This window comes from Brachionichthys hirsutus, chromosome 16 (assembly GCF_040956055.1).
Source record: "Brachionichthys hirsutus isolate HB-005 chromosome 16, CSIRO-AGI_Bhir_v1, whole genome shotgun sequence".
Classification (NCBI taxonomy): domain Eukaryota; kingdom Metazoa; phylum Chordata; class Actinopteri; order Lophiiformes; family Brachionichthyidae; genus Brachionichthys; species Brachionichthys hirsutus.
Window position 1 is genome coordinate 12,537,278 of NC_090912.1, and position 12,580 is coordinate 12,549,857.

General features: G+C 47.2%; 1 protein-coding gene across 1 annotated transcript; it reads left to right on the plus strand.

Moving 5' to 3' along the window:
- The first annotated feature begins 9,231 nt into the window (after positions 1-9,231).
- Positions 9,232-10,095, plus strand: LOC137906175 (uncharacterized). The gene has a single exon (XM_068750480.1). The coding sequence runs from the start codon at positions 9,232-9,234 to the stop codon at positions 10,093-10,095; it is 864 nt and encodes a 287-aa protein (XP_068606581.1).
- The last annotated feature ends 2,485 nt before the right edge of the window (positions 10,096-12,580 follow it).

A 12,580-nucleotide genomic window follows, 5' to 3' on the forward strand; every position in this document is an offset into this window, starting at 1 on the left:
CGGCAAACAACCATGTAATTGCAATTTTAATGTTTTTCTTCTACAGTCTTTGTTTCGCTGTGCAAAGCGAGCCTCATCAACCTCAAGGTATTTTGTTCAAAAGCCATTGTGCAATAAAAAACAAATATATCACCAACATAGTTGAGGAAAACAAATGAAATAAAGCATTTCCCAACCCTGAAGGACAGTCTGACTTTGTGCAGATATGTGGTTTTAGGTCCGACAATGGCAAGAGCATCTGCTAACACTTCCGTGTAATTGCTGCTGAGAAACCCTGACGATCTGAGCGGAGGAGAAAATTTCAACATGTTTTTCCTTCGTCCCTCTCGTGCCCCGATTCGCCTCGTGTTGGAATTTCACCATTTAGGCAAAAACAAAAGAGACGGACGGGTGTTTGAGTGCGAGGTGAAACTCGGGGTTGCCGATTTTCATTGACTGTTTATAGCGTGTGTGTGTGTGTGTGTGTGTGTGTGTGCGCTTGTCAGGTGTTTCTAAGAGCTCGGGCGGGATCCAAAGTGAGCAGAATTAAAAGTTGTTTTCAGCTAGTAGTTACAAACAACGAGTCGTTGTTAGCAGATAGTAGCGGTCAGAAGCTAGTAGCAGTTAGCAGCGAGTAAAAGCAGTTCATCCCCTCCCTGAGCTGCCACCTTATCATGATGGAAGGGTTTGCGTGTCCCAATGATCCTAGGAGCTCAGTTGTCGGAGGCTTTATGCCCCTGGTAGGGTCACCCATGACAAACAGGTCCTAGGGGAGGGACCAGACAAAGGGTGGATCAAAAACCCTTTATGATGAATACAATAAATGGTCCCAAGTTTCCCCCTGCCCGGACACGGGTCACTGGGGCCCCCTCCTGGAGCCAGGCCTGGGGGTGGGGCACGATTGCAAGCGCCAGGTGGCCGGGCCTTCACCGATGGGGCCCGGTCGGGCACAGCTCGAAGAAGCAACGTGGGACCTTCTTCCCGTGGGCTCACCACCCATAGGAGGGACCAGAGGGGTCGGGTGCATTGTGAGCTGGGCGGCAGCCGAAGGCGGGGACCTTGGCGGTCCGACCCTCGGCTCCAGAAACTAGCTCTAGGGACGTGGAACGTCACCTCTCTGGCGGGGAAGGAGCCTGAGCTGGTGTGCGAGGTTGAGAAGTTCCGACTGGATATAGTTGGCCTCACCTCGACACACAGCAAGGGCTCCGGAACCACCCTTCTTGAGAGGGGTTGGACTCTCTTCCACTCTGGAGTTGCCACTGGTGAGAGGCGCCGGGCAGGGGTGGCAATACTTATTGCCCCCCGGCTCAGTGCCTGTATGTTGGAGTTTACTCCAATAAATGAGAGGGTAGCTTCCCTCTGCCTTCGGGTGGGGGGACGGAACCTGACTGTTGTTTGTGCCTATGGTCCAAACAGCAGTTCAGAGTATCCACCCTTTTTGGAGTCCTTGGAGGGGGTACTGGAGAGTGCTCCTTCTGGGGATTCCCTCGTTCTGTTGGGGGACTTCAACGCCCATGTTGGCAATGACAGTGAGACCTGGAGGGGTGTGACTGGGAGGAATGGCCCCCCTGATCGTAACCCGAGTGGTGTTTTGTTATTGGACTTCTGTGCTCGTCACAGATTGTCCATAACAAACAACATGTTCAAGCATAAGGGTGTCCATATGTGCACTTGGCACCAGGACACCCTAGGCCGCAGTTCGATGATCGACTTTGTAGTCGTCTCACCGGACTTGCGGCCGCATGTCTTGGACACTCGGGTGAAGAGAGGGGCGGAGCTGTCAACCGACCATCACCTGGTGGTGAGCCAACTCCGATGGTGGGGGAGGATGCCGGACAGACCTGGCAGGCCCAAACGTATTGAGAGCTTCGAACATGTACCGGGGGAGCCAGGGGACATTGAGTCCGAGTGGGCCATGTTTTGTGCCTCCATTGTGGAAGCTGCCGATCAGTGCTGTGGCGGTAACGTGGTCGGTGCCTGTCGTGGCGGCAATCCCAGAAACTCTTGTATCCGCCCAGAGTTCCTTAAGGCTCTAGATGTTGTGAGGCTGTCGCAGTTGATACGACTCTGCAACATCGCATGGACATCGGGGGCAGTGCTTTTTGCGGATCACGTGATCCTGTTGGCTTCATCAGGCCACGCCCTCCAGCTCTCACTGGATCGGTTCCAGCCGCATGTGAAGCGGCCGGGATGAGAATCAGCACCTCCAAACCCGAGGTCATGGTTCTCAGCCGGAAAAGGGTGGAGTGCACCCTCCAGGTCGGGGAGGAGATCCTGCCCCAAGTGGAGGAGTTCAAGTACCTCGGGGTCTTGTTCACGAGTGAGGGAAGAATGGAGCGAGAGATCGACAGACGGCTCGGTGCAGCGTCTGCAGTGATGCGGACTCTGCACCGATCCGATTCCTCCGTAGGGGGGCTGGGCTCTCCCTTAGAGATAGGGTGAGAAGCTCAGTCATCCGGGAGGAGCTCGGAGTAGAGCCGCTGCTCCTCCGCGTTGAGAGGAGCCAGATGAGGAGCATCTATTCAGGATGCCTCCTGAAGGCCTCCCTGGTGAGGTGTTCAGGGCACGTCCCACCGGGAGGAGACCACGGGGAAGACCCAGGACACGCTGGAGAGACTATGTCTCCCGGCTGGCCTGGGAACGCCTTGGGGTCCCCCCAGAAGACCTAGAGGAAGTGGGAAAGGGAAGTCTGGGTTTCCCTGCTTAGGCTGCTGCCCCCGCGACCCGACTCCAGATAAGCGGATGAAACTGGATGGATGGATAAAAGCTTTTAATTCAAAGAATAGAAAAATCCATTGCTCACATTCCAAACAGGTATCAGCATCACCTACAAGGATATATAAAGGATTTGATTTTCCTTCGGGCAGGACCGTGGCGCAGAGGGTCACATCAAGAAGGTTGCTGGTTCAAATCCAACTTGGGGCCTTTCTGTGAGCAGTTTGCATGTTCTCCCCGTGTCTGCATGGGTTCTCTCCGAGTTCTCCGGCTTCCTCCCACCACCAGAAACATGCAGTTTAGGTGGATTGGTTATGATAAATTATCCGTACGTGTGAGTGTGTGTGTGTGTGCAAATAGTTGTCTGTCTCTGTGTGGCCCTGCAATGAACTGGCGGCTTGTCCAGGGTGTCCCCCGCCTCTCACTCGTAGACTGCTGCGATATGCTGAATGATTTTCTCCATGTTTATCTATTGCCACTTGACTCGTGTGTAAAACATCACAACAGACACCATTGCTGTTGAACGATGTCACACACTCAGGCAAAAATGTGTTTCTGGAGCAGAACAATGTGACATAAAAATGAATCCATGGCAAATATAAAACAGATTTTAACTCAAACTAAGCAAGTAGGGAGATAAAGGGAGCTGATTTACACTGAATCAGACAACCGGTTTACTTATGCTACGTCTGTTATGTGGCGACATTCTAATCAGAGAGCACAACATGCAGACGAGTACTAGTCTCAAAGTACCCCCACCCCCACCCCCACCCCACCCACACAGAGCCTGCTATCACCAAAATAAATACTTTGTACCCACACATAATTGCGTTTCACCAACAAATTCGACCACACCAATGAGCCCACCCTGGCTCTGCGTCCAAATCTGCCGTCCCAACTGACTTTAATTTAGCGTTTCAAGTCTCTGTGTGGCACCAGGGTGGCACCATGGCGATTGCTGCATGGGGCGGGGGCATGGGGCGGGGGCATGTGCCCACAGGCAATCTGGCAGGCTTCAAAGACGCCTCTCGTTGTGTCTGAGGGGAAATGTCGCCCTTTGGGAGTTGCTGTTGTGAAGTTGAGTTTGAAGTGTCGAGGTGGGACGGTCACTGATTAGTCCCTCTTCTGGTGAACTTCCATTGAGGAAGAGGAAGGTGTGCTGCTGTCTTGTCCTTCTTTGTGCAGTCAGGGTCCTCTCTCTTAAACATCCGCCGCCTCCCCCCACCCTTCCTGCTTTCCAAAATGGAATCTGAACATTATTAACTGCATCAGTCAACCCGTGAGAGTTGGTGGCCTCGGAGTGACCTCTGACCTCTCTCGTCCCCCTGGTGATGTGGCAGCAACATCATCTTCAAGGACAGTGAGAACTGCGGCAGACACTTCTGGGCGCTGCAGGGTCAACAGGCGCATGCGGCTGTGTTGAACCCGCGTGTGTGTTCGGGCGGCTGTGTTGAACCCGCGTGTGTGTTCGGGCGGCTGTGTTGGACCCGCGTGTGTGTTCGGGCGGCTGTGTTGAACCCGCGTGTGTGTTCGGGCGGCTGTGTTGAACCCGCGTGTGTGTTCGGGCGGCTGTGTTGGACCCGCGTGTGTGTTCGGGCGGCTGTGTTGGACCCGCGTGTGTGTTCGGGCGGCTGTGTTGGACCCGCGTGTGTGTTCGGGCGGCTGTGTTGAACCCGCGTGTGTGTTCGGGCGGCTGTGTTGAACCCGCGTGTGTGTTCGGGCGGCTGTGTTGAACCCGCGTGTGTGTTCGGGCGGCTGTGTTGGACCCGCGTGTGTGTTCGGGCGGCTGTGTTGAACCCGCGTGTGTGTTCGGGCGGCTGTGTTGAACCCGCGTGTGTGTTCGGGCGGCTGTGTTGGACCCGCGTGTGTGTTCGGGCGGCTGTGTTGGACCCGCGTGTGTGTTCGGGCTGGCGTCTCACAGATGGCGTCTTAATCTTGGTTACAAGCCGTATAGAATGGAAGTGGTTCTTTTACGAGTATCTTCGAGATCACTATTATAATTAAAACAAGGCTTCATCATTATTGACTGCTGATTATGAGATAATGAAAATATTACTCTGAAAGATGAGCAACATTTAGAGGGCTGGTGATTGGACGATGATGATGAGAGTAGTAAACAAGAGGGAACATGCAGCAACGCTTTTCTGCTGTTCTTTCAGTTCCTTTTTCCCTCCTTTTCTTTTAGTTCTTTTCTGTTCTGATATTTTTCTTTGCTTTTTTAACTTCTGTTTCTGCTCTGTGTTTTTTTCCATTTCTCTTCTTTTCTTTGAGGTTTTCTTTCTTTCCTTGTCTTTTCTCTTCATTCCCTCGATATATCTGATGAATCTACATTTATCATGTCTGCGTTTGTCATTTCTTCTCCTCTCATGCCCAACATGAAGTTGCCACCGCTGGAATATTCCAAACTGGTTTTCTCCCAGTAATCTGACTCCCAGCTTGTTTTAGACCATCAAATGGTCAATGTTGATAAGATCAATGAAGTTGATGAAATAAGAGTACCGTATTTTCACGACCATATGCTGATTCGGCGCTGTCTCATTAGCAGCTGCTTTTTCGGTATTTTAAACATACATAGGGCACGCTGGCTCAAAAGGCGCCGGCGTGATAGGTGCGCAAAATAGAGCGGGAGCAAAACTGAGTTTGGTACACATTTGTTTAATCATCAATCAAACAAGCACTCCTCGAGGCTCCTGACCATAATACTATGTTGAAGGACAGCACCGGTACGTATCAGTCCTCGAGGCTCCTGACTATAATACTATGTTGAAGGACAGCACCGGTACGTATCACTCCGCGTAGCTCCTGACTATAATACTATGTTGAAGGACAGCACCGGTACGTATCAGTCCTCGAGGCTCCTGACTATAATACTATGTTGAAGGACAGCACCGGTACGTATCACTCCGCGTGGCTCCTGACCATAATACTATGTTCAAGGACAGCACCGGTACGTATCACTCCGCGTGGCTCCTGACTATAATACTATGTTGAAGGACAGCACCGTGAGGCTCCTGACTATAATACTATGTTGAAGGACAGCACCGGTACGTATCACTCCTCGAGGCTCCTGACTATAATACTATGCTGAAGGACAGCACCGGAACGTATCACTCCGCGTGGCTCCTGACTATAATACTATGTTGAAGGACAGCACCGGAAAGGCTCCTGACCATAATACTATGTTGAAGGACAGCACCGGTACGTATCACTCCTCGAGGCTCCTGACTATAATACTATGTTGAAGGACAGCACCGGTACATATCACTCCTCGAGGCTCCTGACTATAATACTATGTTGAAGGACAGCACCGGTACGTATCACTCAGCGAGGCTCCTGACCATAATACTATGTTGAAGGACAGCACCGGTCAGTATCACTCCACGATACGGACGTTCTCATGGTGTCCTCTCCTACGTCCGCTACAACAACACACATATTGAAGAACATTTAAGACTTTTAGGTGCGCCTTATGGTCGTGAAAATACGGTATGTAAAAAAAAAGAATTGCCAAATGATCGCGCTACGTTTCGATGATGCTTCAGTCTCACAGCTTTGTAATTGTGATTGATCAGATAATATCAGTGAAATAATTTTATGTTTTTGTGATGGTTTGTTACAAACACGTTTCACCCCTTCTGAACTGAAACCACGTGCCAGGCATGAACAAATCTCATTTACCTCCCCGACGATGCGTGATGATGATGACAAAAGATGAAACGGTTGAGAGAGGAACATCACTCTAACGCACCTTGCTGATGGATTTGTACACACAAGCTGCTGCCTGTGTGATCACAGGTACAGTAAAGCTCTAATCCAATCCCACATACGGTCTGTGATTAAATGACCACCCACACAAAAAGCAAAGAAAGGCTTCAAGCAAGCACACACCCACAGGCAACAAAAAATCTACTTCATTATACGTCTATAATCAAGGGTCCGTCTGAAGCAGACCTGGGCATTGTACGGCCCCAGGGCCACAGACGGCCCTTTGGTTAACTCTGACCGGCCCGTGTAAGGTTAATTGGAAATTACAAAATAAACACATTTTCTAATTTTACTTAATGCACATGCTAAAACTGCATTCAGTGACAGTTCACTGTGATGTATCGTTCTTAATGAGCACAAAGACAATCTTGTGTTGCTGAGAACATTCCCCCAGTTTCCAACAGAACTCAAAATGTGTTTTAGAGTGAATGTCACTCAAAACGTTCACTAACATGAGTCACAAATGGTGAAACGTTTGCATTTATTTTATTGTTTTGAGAAATGTAATTGAATAAATGAAATTTCGTAAAGCAACCTCAATTTTTCATTGCTTAATTATAACATATACACTTACAAGCTTGTAAAAACAATTAAAAAAACAATTTACTACTCTTTTTATAAATAAATAAAATTAATATGATGCAGAATTGAGTTCAGGGGATGTCTACACACAGACATCCACAAACACGAGTTGACGAGCGCAGCGAGTCAACCATCGGGCGACCAACACACCCACGCCCACGACACTCAACAGCACACACACACACCCTGACACTAAACAACACACACATACAGACACACACAAACACGAGTTGACGAGCGCAGCGAGTCAACTCGTGTTTGTGTGTGTCTGTGTGCCCCCACAGACGCGTAGCCCTCGTCGAGACCATTCAGAAAATGTATTTTGTGTAATAATCGCATACTCAGAAAAAAAGTTATATTGTTTTTGCAAAAATTCTTTATTCTTCTTTATTTTTATTTTTATTTGTTCTGCTGTTTAAACGGCCATGTTCAGGCCCCCTGAACATGGCCGCCTTCCTGTGTCTCTTTTTTGTAGGTGGCGCCAGCGCCACCTACAAAAATCACAATGCATTGTGCCTATGGGGAGGGGTCCGACGCCAACTTTTTCGGACAGCCACGAAATTCGGTACAGACATGCGTCATGTCAGGGCAAAAATATATATATATTATGGCCACGCCCCCAGACACACAGGAAAGCGGCCATATTGGATAGAAACATAAAAACTGCTGAGTCAGCGTTTACACACACTCCAAACCAAATTTTAAACACTTATTGACCCTTCCTACCTGGACAATTTAAAAGGGAAACTTTGACAATCGACATTACAGCGCCCCCTACAGAACAAGAACAAAAATTTAATGGGAAGTAAAAAAATAGTTTGCCAGAAGTGATTGAAATTTTCCAGAAAATTCCCTCATGTGGTCCCGATCAAAAAACACAATCGTAACCATGTTGTTTCTTTTACGGTATTGCCGTGAATGAATGAATGAATATATTTATTAGATAGAATGTTAGAGTACAAGTACAGTCACACAGTAGCATGTATTACAGTACAAATAAAGTCAAACATCCTGTCTAAGAGGAGCATTTCTAAAAAGCCCTTACGGTCTTGTTTCCGTTGAAAGTCCTTCGTACATAAATCATCCACAATTAACAATACAAAATTAACAATACAAATAAAAATAAAACCAATATTCAATAACTCAATTGATGCAACGTAACATGAGAAAAACAAAAATAAAATGATTTTACACCGCCGATGCAAACTAACAATCTAAAATAAATTACACCACTGATGCAAAATGACAATGAATGACAATAAATTACAATAAATTACAAAGACACTTCATATGTGCAACGTAGGTGGACATGGCGATGGACACCCCTCCTATGGGGAGGGGTGTCCATCGCCAACTTTGTCGGACAGCCACGAAATTCGGCACAGACATGCGTCATGTCAGGGCAAAAAAAAAAAGTATTATGGCCACGCCCCCAGACACACAGGAAGGCGGCCATATTGGATTGAAACTTCAAAACTCCTGATGGCAGATGGCCATATAATCCAAATAGCGATTTGACTAAACTGTGAGCTACTCATGCAGCTCAAATCTAAACACTTGCGAAGCACTCAGGACAAAAGCGGCGTGCGTCGGCGGGTCAGCTCAACGGCCTGTCGGCCGGCGAGGGCCTACAACGCCGCTTGCGGCTTTAATTTTAATTGTTGTTGCATAAAGATACCAAGAACAATCAGAACCCTTTCATGATGATCCTGATCACAATGTGGATGGTGTGAATCCAATTAGGAGGGGAACGAGCTGCTTGGAGGAGGTCTGTCAGGATGTAATAGAAAATGGATTGTAATAAAATCAGTGATGTATTACACATGGTCATATTAATGGCTAATTGGATGTTAGCTGTCCTCCCTACACAAAGGGGTGAATTATACAATCTGATATTTGATATATCCAACAAGTGACACAACAACCATCACTTTGAATTTTGTCCTGCCTTGACTTCCTGTGGACGTACCCCGGTGAGCGTATTGCGTCACTTCCTGTCCGCTTGTTACACGAATTGTTTGTTCTCTCTGCCACTTTTTCTGCTCTTTTCCCACATAACTTTAATCACTACCTGTCCTATTTATTGTTAGCGGATTAACGCCGCCAATTTTCAAAACTCTTTGGGGTGTTTCTCCTTTAGTTTGATAAGCTAACTATCGAATAGCTTTTAGCACCGCTAGCTAGCTAGCGATGGCTTCTCCCTCTGCCTCTCCGCTGTCCTGCTCAGTGTGTCAAATGTTTAGCTTCTCCTCTGCCTCCTTTACTGACAGCGAAACATGTAAGAGGTGTAGTCTATTTGCTATGTTGGAGACGAGGCTAAATGATTTAGAGACCCGGTTCCGCACCATAGAAGCGAATCCAGTAGCTTCGATAGCTAGCCAGCCCTCCCTTAGCGGTGCGGACCGAGCCGCTAACTGTGTCCCGTCTTCCGAGCAGCCGGGACACCAAGGCGGCTGGGTGACTGTTCGGAGGAAGCATAGTCCGAAGCCTGCTACGGTTCACCACCGCCCCGTTCACGTTTCTAATAGATTTTCCCCGCTCAGCGACACACCTGCTGAGGACAGTACTCTGGTGATTGGTGACTCCATTCTCAGAAACGTGAAGCTAGCGACTCCAGCGGCCATAGTGAGGTGTATCCCGGGGGCCAGAGCGGGCGACATTGAATCAAATTTGAAGTTGCTGGCGAAAGCTAAACGCAAATACCGTAAGATTGTAATCCACGTCGGCACTAATGACGTCCGGCTACGCCAGTCGGAGGTCACTAAAATTAATATTGAGTCGGTGTGTAGCTTTGCTAGGACTATGTCGGACTCCGTAGTTTTCTCTGGCCCCCTCCCCAATCTGACGGGTGACGATATGTTTAGCCGCATGTCGTCATTCAACCGCTGGCTGTCTAGGTGGTGTCCGGAAAACAACGTGGGCTTCGTAAATAACTGGCAGACATTCTGGGGAAAACCTGGTCTTATTAGGAGAGACGGTGTCCATCCTACGTTTGGTGGCGCAGCTCTCATTTCTAGCAATCTGACCGAGTTTGTTAGACAACCAAAACCCTGACAATCCAGAGTCGGGACCAGGAGTCAGAGATGTAGTCCTACACCCATCTCTGAGCGTCCTCTGGATCAGTCACCCATCCAGAACCCCACACAGAACCCCACACAGAACCCCATAGAGATGGTGTCTATAGAGATGGTGTCTGTTCCCCCTAAGGTTGTTAAATTGTACAGGAGACGTGTTACTCCTGGAAACCTTATAAAAATAAAAACTGCCGCCACAGAAATTAATAATAGTAAAACCATTAAATATGGACTTTTGAATATTTGCTCTTTGGCGTCGAAGGCATTTTTAATAAATGATCTGATCTCAGATCAGCATGTAGATATTTTCTGTTTGACTGAAACCTGGCTGGGTCCTGAAGATTATTTCAGTTTAAATGAAGCCACGCCTCCCAGTTATGTTAAATTATGGTAATTTCTGGAGACGCCGGCCGAGGAGGTGGAGTTGGAGCCATCTATAACTCGGAGCTCCAGATTAACCCTAAACCTAAATTAAACTATACCTCCTTTGAGAGTCTTATTCTTAGTCTGTCACTCCCAACATGGAAATCAAGCCAGCCAGTCCTGATTGTTCTAGTTTACCGCCCTCCAGGCCCAGACTCTGATTTCATGTCAGAATTTTCAGAATTTTTAACAAGCTTAGTTCTGAAAGCAGAACAGATACTTGTTGTGGGAGATTTTAACATTCATGTAGATTCAGTGACGGCTGCCTTGCTACTGCCTTCCTCTCATTACTGGACTCAATTGGCTCCTCCCAGAGAGTGAAAGAACCCGCCCACAGCTTTAATCACACCTTGGATCTGGTTCTCACGTATGGTATTGATATTGATCAATTAATTGTATTTCCACTGAACCCTTTTTCATCAGACCACAAGTTCATCACTTTTACGTTTGTATTATTGGACTACGTTCCATCAAACAGAACAGCCTTGACTAGATGTCTGTCTGATGGTGCTGTTGCTAAATTCAAAGAAGTGATCCCGTCAGCATTAAACTCTTTATCGAGCCTTAACATTACTGAGGAGTCGTGTGGTAACTTTAGCCCCTCCCACATAGATCATCTTGTAGGTGGTGCTGGGGACTTGATGCGCACGACGCTTGACTCCATCGCCCCCTTAAGAATTAAAAAACTAAAACCAAAAAGGAAAGCTCCGTGGTTCAATTCTGAGATTAGATTGTTAAAGCAAACAGTCAGAAGACTGGAGAGAAGGTGGAGCTCAACTAAATTGGAGGAGTCTTGTTTAATCTGGAAAAACAGCCTGAAAATGTACAGGAAGACGCTCCGCAAGGCAAGAGGAGCAAGGCAAGGTTTCTCTCTGACACCGTAGCTAGGCTAACACAAAGCTAGAGCAGCATATTACTCATCTAATAGAAGAGAACAAATCTAATCCAAGGTTTCTCTCTGACACCGTAGCTAGACTAACACAAAGCTCCAGGTCTCAGTAGCGAAGATTTCATGAACTTCTTCAGTACCAAAATCAAATTTATTTGGGACGACATTCATCAGCGTCTGCCTTCGTGTGGCATTGACCCCTCCCTGAGTGATGGAAGTAGAGATACGACTGTTACTCTTGATAGTTGCTTGGATAGCTTCACCCCCATTAACCTGCAGCAAATGAGTGCAGCTATTGCCTCATCTAAACCGTGCTCTTGTCTCTTAGACCCGGTCCCAACTAAGCTGCTTAAAGAAGTCTTCTCCTCAATCAGTATTGCTTTGCTAAATATAATTAATCTATCTTTACTCACAGGCTATGTACCCAAGTCTTTTAAAACAGCAGTCATTAAACCGCTTCTCAAAAAACCAACATTGGATCCTGATGTCTCGGCTAACTATCGGCCAATTTCAAACCTTCCATTCCTGTCAAAGCTTCTAGAGAAAGCAGTTTCCAGTCAGCTGTGTGAATTCTTACAAGACAATCAGTTATTTGAGGTTTTTCAGTCGTGTTTCAGAGCTCATCATAGCACAGAGACAGCATTAGTTAAAGTCACCAATGACCTTTAATAGCGTCTGATAATGGACTTGTCTCCGTGCTTATTTTATTAGATCTCAGTGCAGCCTTTGACACAATAGATCATCAGATTCTGTTACAGAGGCTGGATCAATCTGTTGGTGTTAGAGGATCTGCATTGAACTGGTTTAGATCATATTTATCTGATAGATTTCAGTTTGTACGTGTTCATGATAAGTCTTCTACGTACACTGAAGTTAAATATGGAGTTCCACAGGGTTCAGTGCTTGGACCTGTTCTGTTCACGCTGTATATGCTTCCCTTAGGTAACATTATTAAGAAACATAGCATAAATTTCCACTGCTATGCAGACGATACTCAATTATACCTGTCAGTTCAGCCAGACAAAGCCGATCAGTTGGTTAGACTTCAGACGTGCCTTAAGGACATTAACTCCTGGATGACCGAGAACTTCCTGTTATTAAATCTAAATAAAACTGAGGTTCTGGTTCTTGGGCCAAAGCATCTCAGAAATGT

Bases quoted from the DNA above. Each gene is read 5' to 3' on its own strand.
- LOC137906175 (XM_068750480.1), top strand. From the start codon at position 9,232: ATGGCTTCTCCCTCTGCCTCTCCGCTGTCCTGCTCAGTGTGTCAAATG.